General features: G+C 42.9%; 1 protein-coding gene across 3 annotated transcripts in view; it reads left to right on the forward strand.

Annotated features, from left to right (window-relative positions):
• The window catches only part of GLP2R (glucagon like peptide 2 receptor), a 120,720-nt gene extending 99,316 nt beyond the window's left edge, over positions 1 to 21,404 (forward strand). For 2 of the 3 annotated variants that reach the window (XM_065563305.1, XM_005305108.5), the window contains 3 exons: positions 3,694 to 3,832; positions 11,870 to 11,911; positions 15,082 to 21,403. In XM_065563305.1, the coding sequence (XP_065419377.1) occupies positions 3,694 to 3,832; positions 11,870 to 11,911; positions 15,082 to 15,417 (517 nt within the window). In that variant the 3' untranslated portion in view covers positions 15,418 to 21,403. Of the gene's footprint in view, positions 1 to 3,693; positions 3,833 to 11,869; positions 11,912 to 15,081 lie in introns of all 3 variants that reach the window. The other variant, XM_065563304.1, reaches the window with a different exon arrangement.
• Positions 21,405 to 21,706: the final 302 nt, after the last annotated feature.

The following is a 21,706-nucleotide window of genomic DNA, read 5'->3' on the forward strand; positions in this document are numbered from 1 at the left end:
ATATATTGGAATTGAAAAAGGTTCAGAAAAGGGCAACAAAAATGATTAGGGGTATGGAACAGCTTCCATATGAGGAGAGATTAATAAGACTGGGACTTTTCAGCCTGGAAAAGAGACGACTAAGGGGGATATGATAGAGGTCTATAAAATCATGATGGGTGTGGAAAAAGTAAATAAGGAAGTGTTATTTACTCCTCATAACGCAAGAACTAGGGGTCACCTAGGCAGCAGGTTTAAAACAAATAAAAGGAAGTATTTCTTCACACAATGCACAATCAACCTGTGGAACTCTTTGCCAGAAGATGTTGTGAATGCCAAGACTATAACAGGATTCAAAAAGGAACTAGATACATTCATGGACGATAGGTCCATCAATGGCTATTAGCCAGGATGGGCAGTGATGATGTCCCTAGCCTCTGTTTGCCAGAAACTGGGAATGGGCGACAGGGAGTGGATCACTTGATGATTACCTGTTCTGTTCATTCCCTCTGAAGCAGCTGGCATTGGCCACTGTTGGAAGACAGGATACTGGGCTAGATAGACCTTTGGTCTGACCCAGTATGGCTATTCTTATGTTGTTATGATAAATAATAAAGCTAATTCCTCACACACAGCCCAGAAAAGCCTGGGTCCAACCAAAAGCTCAGTCCAAATTTGTGGAGATTTCAAAGTGACACTGAGTCCAGTTTTATGTGCAGACCCATATCCACTACCTTATATTGCGGATTTGTTTGCCACTCTTAGTGGTGGACAGTGTTTCAGTAAATTGGATTTTCTCAATGCATACCTACAAATGGAGATTGTTCTGGCATCTCACAAATATCTCACAATCAACACACATAAAGGCTTATTTTATTACAACAGGTTGCCTTTTGGAATCACATTGGCACCTGCCCTGTTCCAGAAATCCATGGATGAGATTCTGAAGGGACTGAAGGGAGTTCATCACTATGCATGACATGCTCTCTCAAAGGAAAAGGATGGTACTACAGGGTACAGTGTTGGATCATAAGAATCCCCGGTTTATACAGTTCATGTCATATCAACATGAATTATCTGTGAATCACAGTTGCATATTATGGGGAATGTGAGTGATCATTGCAAAATCACTTCAATCTAAGGTTTTGGAAGCTCTTCTCAAAGGTCATTTTGGCATTGTATGGATGAAGGTCATAGCCCAGAGTCATGTCTGGTGGCCAGGGACTAACAAAGACATTGAGAGGAAGGTGAAGTGTGGTACCACATGTCAACAAATTCGGCATGCTGCTGGCCCAGCTCATCTACATCCTTAGTTATGGCCTCAGACTCCTTGGACATGTATTCATGTGGATTGTGCTGGACCTTTAGATGGTTATATGTTTTTAGTCATAGTAAATGCCAATTCAGGATGGCCCAAAGTTTTCAGAATGACTTCTATACAGCTGCTAAGACCATTGGACATCTTCGTACCTTGTTTAGCCATTTTTAATTACCGTTACAGTTAATGAGTGACAATGGACCTCGAGTCTGTTCTGAAGAATTTCAGCAGTTTCTAGCTTTAAATGGAATTCAGCACATACGCTCAGCTCCTTACCATCCTGCTACAAACGGACTAGTGGAACGCTTTGTACAAACACTTAAGCATGCCTTAAAAGCTAACAAGTCTATTCTGAGTCATCAGCAGAAACTGGACAATTTCTGGCTTGTCTACAGGAACACACCACATGATACTACACAGTAATCACCTGCAACTCTTTTCTTAAACCATCTTTGTGAACCTGTTGGAACCTGCTATGTTTTGAAATTGCCTCATGTATAAGGCTATGTTTTAGTCACGGGTATTTTTAGTAAAAGTCATGGACAGGTCACGGGCAGTAAACAAAATCTTGGGGGTAGGGGCAGCCTGGGGATGCCATGGGTGCTTGGGGGGGTTGGCCTAGGGGGTACCGCAGGTGCTGAGGAGGCAGCCTGGGGGTGCCATGGGTGCTGGAGGGGCGGCCTGGGACCCCCACTTGTGCTGTGCGGAGACAGGTGGCGGTGCGCAGCCCAGGACCCCAGGGGGGGATTGGCAGGCTGGCAGGCTCCGTACCTGGCTCCATGCCTCCCCACAAGCGGTGACATCTCCCTCCCTCAGCTCCTAGGTGGAGGTGAGGCCAGGCAGCTCTGCACACTGCCTCTGCCCCAAGCGCCAGCTCCACAGCTCCCATTTGTCGGGAACTCCCACCCCCTCCCACACCCCATCCCCTAACCCTGAGCCCCCTCCCACATCCCAACTCCTGCTGCTGCTGGTGGGGGCGGAGGTTGTCCCGAGACTGCTCCAGCAGCGGCTGGTGCCACTGGCCCAAAGGCTGCCTGAGCTCCTCAAGTGGCCCCAGGGCCAGGCACTCCAGCCACTGCAGAAGTCACAGAGGTCATGGAAAGTCACAGAATCCATGACTTCTGTGACCTCTGTGACAAACTCGCAGCCTCAGTCATGTGTAGCCAAATTCCAAGCTGTGCAAGTTGATTGACAATGTGAGACTTGTCATCATTCTTTTCAAGTTGGAGACTTGGTGTGGACTTGCAACCGCAGTTGTGGAGTGAAATGAGTACCTGGTTAACTTGTAAAATGCACAAGTCTCTGGCTCACACACACACTGTGTGTGACACAGACACAAATACTCTCTTTCACATTCACCTCCCAACACATACTTATATTATTGTTGTTGTAATTGTTACTTCTTGATACTTCCTGCAATGCACATATATTCTCTGTAATTTTATTCTTTCAAAGTGCTGTTATTTGAGTTTTTTGACTGGTCTATGCATTTCATAATTTTGATTTCTCTCTTACGCTTAAATTTAATTCTTTTAGTAGTGAGTTCTAAAATGTCTAACCTGTCCTGGCTGAAGTAATTATCTCTATGCTAACTTTATAAAAATATATGATATCTAGGTTTTTTGTTTCTATTGGTGGCACACATCCACACATTACCTCAATAATTTGGTGCACATAACAAAATTCATTCAGCACATGGATGAAAAAAAATGAGAGGGAACATTGCTTAGCACCTCTAGAAAGAGGCCAATATTTAGGTGCGTTTATATTTAGGTGTACTGTAGTTAACTGCCTAACTAATAGTTTAATAATGTTGGCCTCTGTGGCCAGTTTGCTATCCCTAATTCCTCACTACAACCCACCCCCAAACCCTTCCTTTCACATCACTTTTCAGATAACATTCTTCTAATATAGGGGTTCGCAAACTGGGGGTTGGGACCCCACAGGGGGTTGCGAGGTTATTACATGGGGGGTCACGAGCTGTCAGCCTCCACCCCAAACCCCACTTTGCCTCCAGCATTTATAATGGTGTTAAATATATTTAAAAGTGTTTTTAATTTATAAAGGGGGTCGCACTCAGAGCTTGCTATGTGAAAGGGGTCACCAGTACAAAAGTTTGAGAACCACTGTTCTAATAGGTATTTGCCAGTTCCCTAAATCTAATCTCACCTCTGTCTCATTTGCTTTTGGTTTCTTTTTCCTGATATATCTTTTATTGTATATGCAGTCCCCCAGTACCTGCTATTTTCTCCTCCAGATCATTAGTGAAGTTCTTATATCAGCCCCAAACTGGAGCCCTGAGGGACCTACTAGTGTAGTTATTTCTCCATAGTTGGATATTCAGCTTCACATCAAGGATGTTAAGAAATATAATATTCAAACACTTTATTTTTAAGATTGGCAAGATCTACTCTGGTGTTAATACCTTTACTGGGGATCCATGAGTTTGTCTTTACCTTCATCACTGATGAACAAGTTGAAGGATTGTCAAGACATATAAGACTCTTCATTCAATTAACAATGAGCTCCTTTCAAGTAAGTACTCTGTTACAGTATCTTTCCTTAGAGACAGGATGTTCCCATATAGACTAGATATCCTGGTTTTATTTATTATTATCCTTCAACATATATTGGCTTAACATGATAAGAGTTACACTGGATGGATCAATAAATTCACAAAAACAATTTCAAATTGGCAGTTTCCTGAACAGACTAAAATGGGAAATTTGACCCTCTCGCCTGCATATGTCCCTTCTCAGCCAGTGAGTCCTGCATCCCCTCACAATCAGTGCAGTCTTCAGAGGCGATTCTGACATGAATCCCCTTAAGAACATAAGAATGGCCCTACTGGGCCAGACCAAGGGTCCATCTAGCCCAGTATCCTGTCTTCCGACAGTGGCCAGTACCAGATGCCCCAGAGGGAATGAACAGAACAGGTAATCATCAAGTGATCCATGCCCTGTCGCTCTGGCAAACAGAGGCTAGGGACACCATTCCTGCCCATCCTGGCTATTGATGGACCTATCCTCCATGAGTTCTTTTTTGAACACTGTTATGGTCTTGGCCTTCACAACATCCTCTGGCAAGGAGTTCCACAGGTTGATTGTGCATTGTGTGAAGAAATACTTCCTTTTATTTGTTTTAAACCTGCTGCCTATTAATTTCATTTGGTGACGCCTACTTCTTGTGTTATGAGAAGTAGTAAAAAACACTTCACTTCCTTATCTACTTTCTCTATACCAGTCATGATTTTATAGACCTCAATCATATTTCCCCTTAGCCGTCTCTTTTCCAAGCTAAAAAAGTCCCAGTCTTATTAATCTCTGCTCATACGGCAGCTGTTCCATACCCCTAATAATTTTTGTTGCCCTTTTCTGAACCTTTTCCAATTCCAATATATCTTTTTTGAGATGGGGCAACCACATCTGCACACAGTATTCAAGATGTGGGCATACCATGGCTTTCAAGGGAGAGGGATAGCTCAGTGGTTTGAGCATTGGCCTGCTAAACTCAGGATTGTGAGTTCAATCCTTAAGGGGGCCATTTAGGGATCTGGGGCAAAGATCTGTCTAGGGATTGGCCCTGCTTTGAGCAGGGGGTTGGACTAGATGACCTCCTGAGGTCCCTTCCAACCCTAATATTTTATAATAACCTTTCCATAGATATCTTACATGCCACATTTTGTACAAGATTTGTTACAATTATATAACAGTGGTGGTAACAATGATCTACGTGGTCATAGTTTACTCAGATAATGGCACAACAGTTAAGAGTCATCCCATAATTTAGCATTTCCTTACTTTTAAGGGTTGCATTGGTTGAATGTTATGTTTAGGCAACCTTAAATGATTTTAAATGACAAGATTGAAAAATGGTGAATAGTAAAAGAACATCTTTTCATCTAGGGGAACTTGCTAGGCTTCTGCAACTTAGCAGACATTTCACTTTTTAAAAATAAAACAGTTTTTCAAAATAGCTAAAGGACTTAATCTGTATTTACTGCAATTGCTCTCTCTCTTGTTTTTATTTCTAATGAAAACATTACTTTGTAAAAGGATCAACGAATAGCATACAAACTAGAACCAATTCCATCTGTTTAGTCTCTAAAAATCCTAAGTAGTTTTAAACTGTTTCTAAACTGTTTTGTTAAGGAAAAACAATTACCTCTGGGATGTGAGATGGAAGTTTTAACTCAAACAATTGGAAAGAGCACAAAATTAAATATTAAAAAGTCAGCTCTGCTGTAGCTATGACAGTACTAGCAGCATCTCTGCTTTAGAGAGTGGGGAGATCCAATCATCTCAGTTTAGTGTTGTATAACATGAATTGTTACCCACAGAAAAAAACTACTGGTTCATGATGGCTTAAAAATAGACACGGTCTGTAATTTACATCAAAAGTGAACAATACTGAGACCACACATGCAAATCTCTGCTTCCCAATAGGCTCATCAGAAACCAATAAGTATTCCTTCTGAACTTCTAACTTCATCTCCCCCATATAATGTTACTTTTAAAGAGACTACTGCTCAGAAACTCATGGCCATAGTAGAGAGATTTCTAGATATATAGTATCATAGGGTTAGAAGGGACCACAAGGTCATCTAGTCTAACCCCCAAATGTTAATATTATTCACTGAGAAAAATAACTGATATTGCAACACTAAAGGTGAGAAATTGAGCATAAAAAATCATCAAATGTGGAGTGAACAGTAAACATGACAATCAATTAATTCTGTCTACTTTTGCATACAGGCAAATATATTGTGCCAAATCCTCAACTGGTGTACTTTAGCATAGCTCTGTTGACTTCAGGGAGCTATGGTAATTGATACCAGCTGAGGATCAAGTCCACTGCCTCTTTCTTTATAGCAATACATATGGAGGATTTGTAGTGCTGCCATGTGCCACTGCACACACAGCTCCCTAAGCAGCAACAGCTTTTCCAGCAGGAGATGGGCTTTTTAACGAGGGTGCTCGGCCATTCAGAAGGACTGACAGGGAAACTGTGGTACCTCTATGCTAGCAGCAGATGCATTTTCAGCTTAGCAGTGGCCCTTTAAAATGGGCTTTATAGGGCTCCTGGGGCCATCAGCTGACACTATATGCCTCACTCCCCTAGTAGCACTGACTTCTCCAGCAAGAGAAGAGCCCTTTAAGAAGAGTTCCCAGAAGAGTTCTGTTGTAGCCAACACAGAGTCCTCCCTCCCTCCTCAGTGTCTGGGGCATTCTCATTAGGGGAGATAAATTCTTTAAGAAGGACTCGTGTAATTAGAATTATATGGGAGATTGGTTGTACAATTGTGCCCTGATGTAATATGGGGTAAAGAAGATTGTGGCATTGATGATGGGGAGAAGGTGACAAGTATGGGGAGAAGGTGACCAGCTCTCTGTGGAGAAAGAAGTGGTTCAGGACTATTTAGAAAAACTGGATGAGCACAAGTCCAGGGGGCCGGATGCGCTGCATCCGAGGATGCTAAAGGAGTTGGTGGATGTGATTGCAGAGCCATTGGCCATTATCTTTGAAAACTCATGGTGATCGGGGGAGGTCCCAGATGACTGGAAAAAAGCTAATATAGTGCCCATCTTTAAAAAAGGGAAGAAGGAGGATCCGGGGAACTACAGGCCAGTCAGCCTCACCTCAGTCCCTGGAAAAATCATGGAGCAGGTCCTCAAGGAATCAATTCTGAAGCACTTAGAGGAGAGGAAAGTGATCAGGAACAGTCAGCATGGATTCACTAAGGGCAAGTGATGCCTGACTAACCTAATTGCCTTCTATGAGGAGATAACTGGGTCTGTGGATGAGGGGAAAGCAGTGGATGTGTTATTCCTTGACTTTAGCAAAGCTTTTGATACAGTCTCCCACAGTATTCTTGCCAGCAAGTTAAAGAAGTATGGGCTGGATGAATGGACTATAAGGTGGATAGAAAGCTGGCTAGATCGTCAGGCTCAACGGGTAGTTATCAACGGCTCCATGTCTAGTTGGCAGCCGGTTTCAAGCGGAGTGCCCCAAGGGTCGGTCCTGGGGCCGGTTTTGTTCAATATCTTCATTAATGATCTGGAGGATGGCATGGACTGCACTCTCAGCAAGTTTGCAGATGACACTAAACTGGGAGGAGTGGTAGATACGCTGGAGGATAGAGATAGGATACAGAGGGACCTAGACAAATTGGAGGATTGGGACAAAAGAAACCTGATGAGGTTCAACAAGGACAAGTGCAGAGTCCTGCACTTAGGATGGAAGAATCCCATTCACTGTTACAGACTAGGGACCGAATGGCTAGGAAGCAGTTCTGCAGAAAATGACATAGGGGTTACAGTGGACAAGAAGCTGGATATGAGTCAACAGTGTGCCCTTGTTGCCAACAAGGCTAATGGCATTTTGGGCTGTATAAGCAGGGGCATTGCCAGCAGATCGAGGGACATGATCATTCCCCTCTATTCGACATTGGTGAGGCCTCATCTGGAGTACTGTGTCCAATTTTGGGCCCCACACTACAAGAAGGATGTGGAAAAATTGGAAAGAGACCAGCGGAGGGCAACAAAAATGATTAGGGGTCTGGAGCACATGACTTATGAAGAGAGGCTGAACGAACTGGGATTGTTTAGTCTGCAGAAGAGAAGAATGAGGGGGGATTTGATAGCTGCTTTCAACTACCTGAAAGGGGGTTCCAAAGAGGATGGATCTAGACTGTTCTCAGTGGTAGCAGATGACAGAACAAGGAGCAGTGGTCTCAAGTTGCAGTGGGGGACGTTTAGATTGGATATTAGGAAAAACTTTTTCACTGGGAGGGTGGTGAGGCACTGGAATGGGTTACCTAGGGAGGTGGTGGAATCTCCTTCCTTAGAGGTTTTTAAGGTCAGGCTTGACAAAGCCTGGCTGGGATGATTTAGTTGGGATTTGGTCCTGCTTTGAGCAGGGGGTTGGACTAGATGACCTCTTGAGGTCCCTTCCAACCCTGATATTCTATGATTCTATGAAAGAAGGGAAGATAGAATGTTGTGAGGTTGTGGCGAAAGAGGAGAATTGGGGTGTAATAAGATAAGGGGAAGCATTTAGTTATTTATTTAAGGTGTTTGGATGAAAGAACCATAGGAAGCAAAACTGCACAGGCTATATCAAAAGTCTCTGCAGCTTAAATGAATAATCTTAATGACAGATACTATCCACAGGAGAAGACATGATTGTTCACATGCCCAATTGAGAATAAGGGTTTCTGGAATATGTTTGAAGATAAGGATATAGTACAGGGACAGTTTGGGGATCTGTCTATGTGAACTTACGAATTCCAGGTGTATTTTCTGAACTTTTTTTAAGTGTATGTTTATACACTTACTGATATCATTGCCTGTGTCCTTGCATCATAATTTTTGTGTTAAGGTGAAGGGTCTGGCACTAGATGTCTGTCCCTGAATGGAATAGAGAGACAAGGTGGGTGAGGACCAGCTCTGCTCAGACATGAAGAAGAGCTTTTTGTAGCTTGAAAGTTTGTCTCTTTCACCAACAGAAGTAGGTCCAGTAAAGATATTACCTCACCTATCTTATATAAAAATATATCAAATATAAATAAGACAGAAAATACCATATTGCCTCTATATAAATCCATGGTACGCCCACCCACATCTTGAATACTGCTTGCAGATCTGTTCATCCAATCTCAAAAAATATATATTAGAATTGGAAAAGGTACAGAAAAGGGTAACAAAAATTATGAGGGGTATGGACCATCTTCTTCTGCATAAGGAGAGATTGATAAGACTGGGACTTTTCAGCTTGGAAAAGAGACGACTAATGGGGGATATGATAGAGGTCTATAAAATCATTACTAGTGTAGAAAAAGTAAATAAGGAAGTGTTCTTTACTCCTTCTCATAACACAAGAACTAGGGGTCACCAAATGATAGGCAGCAGGTTTAAAACAGGTTTAAAACAAATAAAAGGAAATATTTCTTCACACAATGCACAGTCAACCTGTGGAACTCTTTGCCAGAGGATATTGTGAAGGTCAAGAGTATAACAGGGTTCAAAAAGGAACTAGATGCGTTCATGGACAATAAGTCCATCAATGGTTATCAGCCAGGATGGGCGGTGGTGGTGACTCTAGCATCTGTTTTCTAGAAGCTGGGAATGGGCAACAGGGAATGGATCACTTGCTGATTACCTGTTCTGTTCATTCCCTCTGAAGCACCTGGCATTGGCCACTGTTGGAAGACAGGATACTGGGCTAGATGGACAAGGGTGCAAACCTGAATGGAACAGTCATTAAGAACAAATGACATCTGAAATAGCCATTCCCTAGCAGAACAAGGCAGAGCCATAAAGAGCTGTTAACCTGTTCAAATGGAAGCGTCCTAGGACAGAGAGTTATCTGCCACCCAGGAAAATCAGTTCTTCCAGGTGGGCTTGTAACTAAACAACAGATTAACGTTGGCTGTCTTTCTAAAAACTCTGCTCTAGGAATTATTTTTGGGAAGTTCTGTGGTTTGTATTTTACAGGAGGTCGGACTAGATGATCACAGTGATCCCTTTTGGCCTTGGAATATATGAAACTATAAACTTGACAAGGGACTTGAAGCCACTGAAGACAGTCACATGACAATAGGAACTGGAACCTATAAAAGGAAGGCTCTCTCGCTGGCCATTTTAGTCTGTCTACATTATGAGCGAGGGGTGTGATTCCCATCTTACACAGACATACTCCTGCTAGCTCTAATCAAGAGTTAAAAATAGTAGAGTAGCCATGGTTGTCAGGCACTGCCTCCAACAGTCAGGTCTAGTGGTTGAAGCATAGGTCACAACTAGTCATAGGGTTGAGCCTGGGCCAAGGGTGGTGCTACAATCAAGATCTGGGGACAAGCCAGGGTAAAAATGAAGATCAGAATCCATAGATAAACCAGAACTGGAACTGTCAGCACAGTCCAGGTGCAGCCCAGAGGTTGAGACCATAGGGTCGGGTTCCCGGGACAAGCCAAGTGAATACTGAAGCCAGAGTCCAGATACAGGCCAGAGGTCAAAGCCAGGTAGTCAGAGTCCGAGGGTCTGGGGAGGATCAGGAGGTGGAGGCAAGGCTGGAGCGAGGCTAGAGTAGGACAAAGACAAGACTGGGACAGGGCTTAGGCAAGGCTGGGGCAGGGTTGCCAACTTTCTAATCGCACAAAACCAAACACCCCTGCGCTGCCCCTTCTCCGAGGCCCCACCCCTGCTCACGGCATCCCCCCTCCCTCCATTGCTCGCTCTCCCCCACCCTCACACACTTTAACCAGGCTGGGGCAGGGGGTTGGGGTGTTGGAGGGGGATGAGGGAACTGGCTGGGGGTGCGGGCTCTGGGGTGGGGCTGGGGATGAGGGGTTTGGGGTACAGGAGAGGACTCTGGGCTGGGGCACAGGGTTGGGGTGCAGTGGGGGTATGGGATCTGGGCTGGGGGTGCGGGATCTGGGTGGGGCCAGAAATGAGGGGTTCAGGGTGTGGGAGAGGGCTCCAGGCTGGGAGTTGGGCTGCAGGGGAGTGAGGACTCTGGCTGGGGGTGTGGGCGCTGGGGTGGGGTGGAGCTGGGGATGTGGGGGTTGAGGTACAGGAAAGGTTCCGGACTGAGGCAGGGGTTTTGGGTTCTTTCTTGTACTCTGTCTGTGAGTTGAGTATGATTTAGAAATTCCTTTGGAAAGATTTTTTTGTGTCCCTTGCTTTCGCTGTCATATAGCTTGTGAAGGAGGAAACAGTAATCCAGAGGATCCAATGCTTTGGTGGAACTCTATGAATGTGCAAGAACTACTGGGGAGGCTTGGAAGAGCTGGCACTACTTTCAGGGCCTACGACATTGGAATCGAGTCCCATCTCTCACAAGGGGTGCTAGACAGAGGATCTGTACCTTGAGAGTTCCTACACTCCCAGAGCCAACGCCAAGACTCTGCTCAGATCCACAAAGTCAATTGCACATGGGATCCAGTAGGTGGATTCAAACACTGCAGCCTATTGAACATCCACTAGGAAGAGTTCATCCAGCCTTGTAATAATCATCAGAGGTCACATCACTGCTAGGCATTTTAAAGTTGGTGAAATCCCTCGGGACTAAAGAGGAAGCTTCAAGGCTATAGGTGTAATAGCAAAGCAAGCCAGAGCTTCCTTCCATGTCCAGTTTCTGAGGAAGACTTCTTTCCATCAAGTTCCTGGATATCATGGCATTGTCCAAGGCCTTTTGAACTAATAAGATACTATGAACTCCTCAGAACGGCACCCACTGCACTAGAAGTAGTGTGCAGAAGATACTACATTGAGGCTAAACTGTTCATAAGCTCCATTCTTGAGTGTTGGCAACAAAATAGCCTCAAGTATGTCAAATACAAAGCTTTTCCACACTTATTAGAAGGTTTACCACTTAACCAATTCCGTTGGTCATATTAGCAATCCTTTAAAACAAACCTATTGTATATGAGAAAATTATTTAAGGAAACAAGATTTATGGTTCTGGGATTAGTATTATGAAGATTTTAAAAGTAATTTCACCCTTAAATTAAGACTATAGGAATCAGTGTCTCCTCCATAATCTAATTTTCTTCTCATTTTCTTTCTCCTATAGGGTTTCCTTGTAGCAATTTTATACTGCTTTGTTAACGGAGAGGTAAGGCACCACAGTGTGTATTACTAGTTGATTTCTGTAGAATTTTCAAGGCAATGAACAGAATGACAATAAAACAATACCGTATTGACCACTGAGATTTGCATGAGTGCATTCTCCTAAATAGGCAGTAACCTCTTTTTATCAGGAGAGACAGTAGCCAGATTCAGCCTTCACTAAGGTAAATGTAAATGCAGAGTAACTCCACTGAAACTAGTGGAGTTGTTCTAGATCAGTGGTTTTCAACCAGGGGTGTGCATACCCCTGGGGGTACACAGAAGTATTCCAGAGGTATATCAACTTATCTAGATATTTGCCTACTTTTACAACAGGCTACATTAAAAAAGCACTAGTGAAGTCAGTACAAAATAAAATTTCATGCAAACAATGACTCTTTATACCATACACTGAAATGTAAGAACAATATTTATTTTCCAATTGATTTATTTTATAATGATATGGAAAAAATGAGAAAGTAAGCAATTTTTCAGTAATAGTATGCTGTGACACTTTTGTATTTTTATGTCTGATTTTTTAAGCAAGTAGTTTTAAGTGAGGTGAAACTTGCGGTATGAAAGACAAATCAGACTCATGAAAGGGGAACAGTAGTCTGGAAAGGTTGAGAGACACTGCTCTAGATTTACACTGGAGTAACTAAGACCAGAATCTGACCCACAGTCATAATGAACTGGGACCCCAGAGACCTGGGTTATACCCCCAGGTCTGCCACTGGCCTGCTGTGCAATCTTGGACAAGTCAATCACTGCTCTATGCCTCTATTTCTCCATCTGAAAATGATAATGATACTGACCTCCTCTGTAACACATGTTGAGATCTGCAGATGAAAATGCCATATAAGAGCCAGATGTCATTATTATTATTAGTTTTGGTTAAATGAGGAATACATGACTAGAGGTGGGCGGGATTTGTGTGTGTGTGTGAAACAGGGTCAGTTTTCACAAATCTCCTGATTCAAAACATTTTTGAAAAAAAGTTTTGAAATTGTCAAAATGTCCTGTTTTAACATTTTTTTAACCAGCAAAATTTGTTTTCTCCTGTCAAATGGACCTTTTGTTTCAAAAGTTTAGTAACATGTCTAAATCAAAACAACTCTTCAAAATTATCAAAATTAAATGTTTTGATTGACCCAAACAAATAATGTTTTGTTTTCTTGGCTTGCAAAACTTTGAGGTGTTGACATTTCATCCCAATTCAGAATAAGAACATTTTTCAGTATCTCGAAAATGTTCATGGTATGGAAAAATCATTTCTCACCCTGCTCTAAACAAGATATTGTTACGACGGCACCACTTCCTGCTTCATAGTTAAGGTTGTGTTTTGTTTCTCATTTAAAGCAGGGACTTAACATCTTTGTTACATATGAAAAATCCTCCCCAGATTACATCACTTATTCTGAGTAAATGCTGTGCATAGGCTTTGGATATTATTTATTTATTTATTTATTTATTTTAAGATTAACAGTCGTTATCCTTCTTAACTGAAGCTGAAGAATAATCTTCAGGTGACATTGTCTTTGGGTTTCTAATCTCATCAGACACGCTTGAACCGTTGTTGCTAAAACTTTCCAAAATGATTCAGCCGGAAGCAGACATCCTGCATGAAAAAATTCTGCCCAAAAAGTTAAAGTTTAGCATAGGCAACTGAAAACAGGAAGTGTTAGGCAACCTTAACTTTAGGCATCACTACCTGTGCCACCTATAATTACAAGCCCAAAATCTACATTAAAAGAACACTATTAAAGTTGCAAAGTCAAACACTCGACTTAGGATATGACAAGTGAAACCTTAATTTGTCCCCTTTTGTGTGGCTGTATAGGCAACTTTTATTCTTGACTTGGAAACCATAATAATGTTTGTTTAGCGTAGCTTTTATATGGTTTCTTTTTTTTAAACGGAAAACAGAAATTCTATAATGTGCAACACTAACAACTCCTGCCTAGATCATGAGCAGCAAACCAGCCCCATCAGTTCCACAGCACCTAATCTCTGCCACTTAAAATAAAGGATACTTCTATTAGCAGTCAGTGGTAGTAGTCATCCACTTGGCCTAGCCACTTGTGAGGGACATCATACATTGGGTTACCTATGCAACAGTAGACCTATTTTACTGACGAGCATGTTCATTTGATCACCTCTTCCTGAGAAGCATCATGGTGAGAGAGTAAGGCTTGGAGCTTCTGTATTAGAGGCTGGAATTCTCTTCCTAGCTTTCTCAGAAGTGGCATAGAGCAACCGCTCAGCTACTCCTGTAAGACAGGCAGATACTTGCCTGCACAAGAGGAGGCCTTGCTCAATGACAAGGGTTCCAAATTGCACAGAAATATTAATATCACTCTGCAAAAGTAAGACTTGAACTCTTGGCTGGCCAGCTCCGGATGAAGTGGACTTTCCCTAGGCCAAAGGGTACACTGATGCTGTTTGTGGTAGGGCTGTGGATCCATTTTGTCTATGTGCTATCTGGAGTTACAGCTCCATGTGCAGTGCTGCCACTGGGACAATGCATGCAGCAGACTATACAGTATTCAGGGTTTGGGGCAGGGCAGCTGTATTATACAAACCACAGACCAGAGCATTCAACTCACACGAATCTGCCCAGACATCACTGCTCTGGCCCCAGGACTATATCCTGCCCAATTTCAAAGTCCTGCAGCAATCCCCAGTGGTACTAAGCATTTCAAAACAAAAAGTCCCCGTAAAGGAAAGTGTTTGGAGATATAAACATAGGAGTCATTGTCACGCCCTCTATAGTGTAGTGAATGGAGCAGGGCTTGGCTATTTTAGGGGATTGACAGAGGCATGCAGTCTTTCATCTTTCACTCATGGTAGCCAGCTGCTAAGTGGGCTATTTTACATGAGTTGCTGGTCTCCACACACTTACTGTTAGACAGGCAGCTACGTCCCAACAGCTACTTCACAGAGAGCAGGTGAATCAGAAGGTCCAGGTCTGAGTTGGCCCTGGGGGCTGACCTCCACTTTGTCCCCTAGAGCGCTCACACCAAGTTAGGGCTGAGACACTGCAGCTTGCTTGTTCTTACACTGCTCTGTGAGTAGCTGAAATGCCAGTCTGCAGGGCTGTCAGCCCAGCATGTTTTGCCTGCATGAAAGTCATCACACAGAAATACCTTGTGTCAGGTTGTTTTCTTCTTCCAACAGGTGAAAGCAGAACTCAAAAAGCAATGGTCCCGCTTCCTGCTGGCTGATCCATTTGGCTGCATGCAGTGCTTCCTTGGGGAAAACATCAAATATCTTGGGAAATATTCAAAGAAGCAAAAACATCAGCACTTTGCCAATAACAGGTTGTGCATGGAAGTGAGTGAGCCCTGGGCTGTGCAGCTCCAGCAGGTGCTGTTGAAGGGAAGAGCAGATCTTAGCTCAGAGTCAGGCCCTACTGGAGAGCCCTACCCCAGGGCAAGTGTGTCCGAAAGCAGCGAAGGAGAAGTCACAACTGGGGAGACAATGGAGGAAGTCTTTGAAGAAAGTGATATTTAGAAGGCTCTTTTAAAGGACAGCATAATAAAGGCACCTTCAGAACGGACCTCTTCCACCCCCACAAGCTGTGTTCCTGCAACAGGAGAAAAAGAATGGGAAGTTTCTTCCCATGGGCTATGCAGTATTGTTGTAGCCATGTTGGTGCCAGCATATTAGACAGACAAGGTGGGTGAGGTCATAGCTTTTTTTGGACCAACTTCTGCTGATGACAGAGACAAGTTTCCAAGCTTAAACAGAGCTGAAGATTACCTCACCCACCTTGACTGTGGATTGCCGTGCCGTTAGCATTCCCCGCCCCATCCCAAGTTATCTCTTAAACACACGAGGGAAATCAAAGCAAAATCTGAGGGTTCCTGCAGATCTGGTGGTACGTTTCCTCTCAATCTTTATGGTGTTTAAAAGACAGGAGGGATATTGTTTTCGGTTAATCTGGCAACCAAGGAAAGCAAGTTGCATTCTGGTCATGAATGGGACCCTGTGGATGCACATAGCAGATTTCACAGATCATCCCTGTGTCTTTATCTGCACATTTCTACCATGCTTTTAATACAATAGAGAAGAGAACTGTTTGGTTCCTTTACATAAATCATGACACATCATCTGTATTTTGTTTGCTGCTCTGTCCTGCAGTTTTGCTGACAGATATGAATATTGGCATGTTTCCTTTGGGTTTGTTTATTGTTTGGCATGACTGGCATTTTTGGCATATGCTAATCTAGTTTTTAATTTTATGGAGTTCAGAAGAATAATTACATCTATTGAAGAAACATTTTTTGGATTTATTTTGAGGTGTTTCATATGGATTTGTTTAGTGTGGTCACTGGCTCTGTGTGTGTGTTGTGTGGACATATTCCCACACTGTTGTTCACAGTGATCCAGATTTGCAAATGGGGTAGCCATGTACAGTATTCAAGCTAAACAAATCCACACAAGGAGGGAACAATGCTGTTCCTCACCCCCCAGAAGCAGAAGTTGAACAGTGACGCTGTGACAGAACAGTAAGAGGAGAAAGAACAAGGAGTACTTGTGGCACCTTAGAGACTAACAAATTTATTTGGGCATAAGCTTTCCTGGGCTAAAACCCATGTCATCGGAGGCATGCAGTGGAAAATACAGTAGGAAGATATATATACACAGAACATGAAAATATGGGTGTTGCCATACCAACTCTAACAAGACTAATCAATTAAGGTGGGCTATTATCAGCAGGAGAACAAAAACTTTTGTAGTGATAATCAGGATGGCCCATTTCAAACAGTTGACAAGAAGGTGTGAGTAACAGTAGGGGGAAAATTAGCATGGGGAAATAGTTTTTACTTTGTGTAATGACCCATCCACTCCCAGTCTTTATTCAAGCCTAATTTAATGGTGTCCAGTTTGCAAATTAATTCCAGTTCTGCAGTTTCTCGTTGGAGTCTGTTTTTGAAGTTTTTTTGTTGGAGAATTGTGACTTTTAGGTCTGTAATTGAGTGACCAGGGAGGTTGAAGTGTTCTCTGACTGGTTTTTGAATGTTATAATTCTTGATGTCTGATTTATGTCCATTTATTCTTTTGCGTAGAGACTGTTCGGTTTGGCCAATGTACATGGCAGAGGGGCATTGCTGGCACATGATGGCATATATCACATTGGTAGATGTGCAGGTGAACGAGCCTCTGATGGTGTGGCTGATGTGATTAGGTCCTATGATGGTGTCCCGTGAATAGATAGGTGGACAGAGTTGGCAACTGGCTTTGTTGCAAGGATAGGTTCCTGGGTTAGTGTTTTTGTTGTGCGGTGTGTGGTTGCTGGTGAGTATTTGTTTCAGGTTGGGGTGCTGTCTGTAAGTGAGGACTGGCCTATCTCCCAAGATCTGTGAGAGTGAGGGATCGTCCTTAAGGATAGGTTGTAGATCTTTAATGATGCGCTGGAGAGGTTTTAGTTGGGGGCTGAAGGTGACGGCTAGTTGCGTTCTGTTACTTTCTTTGTTGGGCCTGTCCTGGAGTAGGTGATTTCTGGGTATTCTTCTGGTTCTGTCAATCTGTTTCTTCAGTTCAGCAGGTGGGTATTGTAGTTTTAAGAACACTTGATAGAGATTGTGTAGGTGTTCATCTCTGTCTGAGGAATTGGAGCAAATGTGGTTGTATCTTAGAGCTTGGCTGTAGACAATGGATCATGTGATGTGGTCTGGGTGGAAGCTGGAGGCATGTAGGTAAGTATAGCGGTCAGTAGATTTCCGGTATAGGGTGGTGTTTATGTGACCATCGCTTATTAGCACTGTAGTGTCCAGGAAGTGGATCTCTTGTGTGGACTGGTCCAGGCTGAGGTTGATGGTGGGATGGAAATTGTTGAAATCATGGTGGAATTCCTCATAGGCTTCTTTTCCATGGGTCCAGATGATGAAGATGTCATCAATATAGTGCAAGTAGAATAGGGGCATTAGGGGACGAGAGCTGAGGAAGCGTTGTTCTAGGTCAGCCATAAAAATGTTGGCATACTGTGGGGCCATGCGGGTATCATAGCAGTGCCGCAGACTTGAAGGTATACATTGTCCCCAAATGTGAAATAGTAAGCATCTGGCAGATCTCTCATTGCACTGTTCACCGTCTTTCCCTACTTACCTCACTGACAAGCAGCTTCACAGTCCGCGTGAAGCACGTGGCTGCCTCTCTTCTGAACCTCCCTCCTTTCCCCCTTCCATCAGGCACGTGCACTGTCCAGACAGCCATGTAAAAGAAGGGGGAGGTGCCCCAGATGTTTCATACATTCTATGCCTATCAATATGCATGATAACGCCAAAAACTAGAGTGACATGTGTAGCCTCAACAGTTATTGCTATCTGCAGCTGAAGCACACAGATGGATAGTTAATCCTAAGGACATTCCAGTTCATTGCCAGCATTTAATTATGATCTAATTCCTTATACACAAAGAGGCCCAAGATGATTATATGACAGGTGCTCAGGCTGGGAGCTCAGAGTACTTGCAGTGTAATAATGATTTTGGATACACTTTCACTTTGAGCTGGAAATGAACTTGCAAAGAATTACAAACTCCCGCATATTTTGTTCTTTTGGGCACAGTATTTCACAAACCAATCCAATGCTAAATGGGAAAGAAATATCTGAAACTTCCAGCTTGTTCTGATTTTAAATACAGAGTTTCATCTTAAATCACTTTCTAGCACGAATGCCATAGCACAGCCCCTCCTTCACACATTTCTGTCCTTTCGAGTCACTTCTTACTAAGTCAACATTAAAACAAATTCCAAAGCCCCTGCTCAGCTGCCCCTTCAGGATCAGATTCTGTTTCACTTTTTGTCAGTTTCCCATGAAATAACCCAGCATAATCCTGGCACTTAATTCCCTATTCAAACAATTCCAGTCCCATAACTCCATGGACCTCGTAGAGCAAGGGGCCCTGAGGAAAGCAGATGCTGCTGGCTCTGCAGACCCACTGTTGCAGTTTCAGCAATATCCAAGGAGCCGATATAATGGTATTTAAAATCATGTTAATATTAAGCTCATTAAAGGAACCTTGTTTACTCAACTATTTCTAAATAGTTTGTATGTAGAATTCCCAGCTTTTGAGAAGTCTGGCTATACTGAATTTTACTATTGCTTCTAAATGTGTGTATTTTAATTGTATTTTTATTCATTTGTGAAATAAAATGATAACAGTGTAACAGCACCACCTCCAGCACCCCCTGATACTTGACAGTGTAATCATAGGTGCCATAACGAAGGGTGCTGGAGGTGGTGCTGCACCCCCTGGGTTGAAGAGGTTTCCATCAGATACAGGGTTTACAGTTTGATTCTATGGCTCTCAGTACCCCCACTGTACAAATTGTTCCAGCACTCCTGACTGTAATTATAGTAAATTAAAAGAGGCAAATCTTCTAAGAGTAACTATTGCAAACAGTCCAGAAAAAAGACAAATGCAGAGGTAAGGTTCCATGGGAAGAAAATCTAAGAGAAATAGGACTTCAGAAGATCTGGCAGTTTTTAGAGGAGACAATATTAAAGGCACAACTGCATACTATCCTGTTGTGAAGATAGGCAAAATAGAAAGAGGCCAATATGGCTGCATCAGGACTTCCTTTGGCGACCTGAAAATCAAAAAGGAATCTTACAAAAAGTGGACAAATTGCTAGCAAAGAGTACAAAAGAATAGCACAAGCATATAGGGACAAAATCAGAAAGACTAAGGCAGCAAATGAGTTATACATAGCAAGGGACATGACAAGCAATAAGAAGAGCTTCTATGAGTACATTAGGAGCTAGAGAAAGATAAAGGAAAGTGTAGGTCCACTCCCCGACAGAGAAGGAAAGCTAATAAGAGATGACAGCACTAAGGCTGAGATGTTTAATGCCTATTTTGCTTCAGTCTTCACTGGAAGGTTAATTGTGACCAGATGCTTAACACAATTAATATTGACAAGGGGGGGAGGAACACAAGCCAGAGTAGGGAAAGAACAGGTTAAAGACCACTTAGATAAATTAGATGTATTCAATCAGCAGGGCCTGATGAAATTCATCCTAGGATACTTAAGAAGCTAGATGAAGCTATCTCAGAACTGTTAGCAATCATCTTTGAGAGCTCCTGGAGGTTGGGTGAGGGCCGGGGAAGGGTAAACATAGTATCTGTCTTTAAAAAGGGGAAGAAAGAGGACCCAGAGAATTATAGGCCAGTCAGCCTAACTTAGATACCTGGAAATATACTGGTACAAATTATTAAAGAATTGATTTGTAAGTACACCTCTACCTCAATATAACGCTGTCCTCGGGAGCCAAAAAATCTTACCGTGTTATAGGTGAAACCATGTTATGTCGAACTTGCTTTGATCTGCTGGAGCACGCAGCCCTGCACCCCCGGAGCGCTGCTTTACCGTGTTATATCCGAATTCGTGTTATATTGGATCATGTTATATCGGGGCAGAGGTGTAGCTAGAGGATAACAGGATTATAAGGAAAAGCCAGCATGGATTTGTTAAGACCAGATCTTGCCAAAACAACTTAATTTCCTTCTTTGACAGGGTTACTGGCCTAGTGGATAGAGGGATGAGACCATAAGCACCCTTGTATTCACACCCTATACAGTACTGCAATGATATTTGTACAAACAATGCCTTCTGTGATATCATTTGAAAACTAACAACACACTGGTCAATAATATCATCATGAAATACATGTGACAATGCTGCATGTGGAGTTGTGCCTGTCCTCTGATATTGTGTTTTAAACTCTATATTTGAACAAGGTAGAAACAGGTCTGCCCAGGTCTTGAATACCAATTAAGGAGGGTGAGAGAAAGCCTGGAGCACTGGGCCTGGTACAAGAGCTGAGGCCTGAACCAGAGGCTGTGAACCAAAGTCAGGCCGTGTATTAAAGCAGACATGTACAAATTCACTGCCCAGTACATGAACTTGGCAAAGTTGTTGCTAGTGTACTAGGCATATTTACATAAATCTATTCCAGTTAGTTCAGATACATCTCAATCTAGTACAAGATAAGATGGTTTGACAGAATAATGAATAGGGATGTTTTGTTCAAGATTTCAGGAACAAAGGGAGGTAACAAACAGATGTCGTGAAATACATAAGGTGATGTGTATGTTAGTTATTTGTTTTAGCCTATAAATGTCAGGTTATTCTGCCTTAATTCTTTGTGTGGCCTAGGGGACTCCTGCTGCCCACTGAGCCATGCCTTGCTACGAGGCATTCGTGTCTGTGTACCGGTAACCACAGAGTCAGGGCACTAATACTGTGTCTAGGAGGCAATAAACTTGGCTGAGTGCCTTTGTCACTGAACTGTGCCTGTGGTCTTTCTTTATGAGTAACACTGAAATCTGCTGAATGAGCTGGCTACCTTATTGGCTGCTCCAAGGACAGAAGCACTGGGCAGCCTGAGCAGCAGTACTAATGCAATGACATTCCAGCCTTCGGCAATTAACAACACTGGCTAGTACTATCGAGGTCTGGTAAACTAGCTATCCGCACAAGACTGGACAGCACACTGAAAGAACACACACAACTACGCAAGCCAACTGACAACAACCAGTGACAATGGAATAGCAATTTACACATGTAGTACATTGAACTATCAAAGCTCACAGGGTGGTTGGGGAATCAGCATGTCTGGATCATTAAAAAAAAAAAGTATTTTCTTGTCTAACCAGCCTGGTTGCCAAGCAGAGACAATGAAGGTACATTTACATAAAAGATAAACAAAGGCATCAAGCTAACGAGGAGGTCAGTGGTGTGTACAAGAATAAAAATTTGGCCTCTTTTGGAGATGTGCTTTCTGTGCTTCCC

Source organism: Chrysemys picta, chromosome 12 (genome assembly GCF_011386835.1).
Source record: "Chrysemys picta bellii isolate R12L10 chromosome 12, ASM1138683v2, whole genome shotgun sequence".
Lineage (NCBI taxonomy): Eukaryota > Metazoa > Chordata > Testudines > Emydidae > Chrysemys > Chrysemys picta.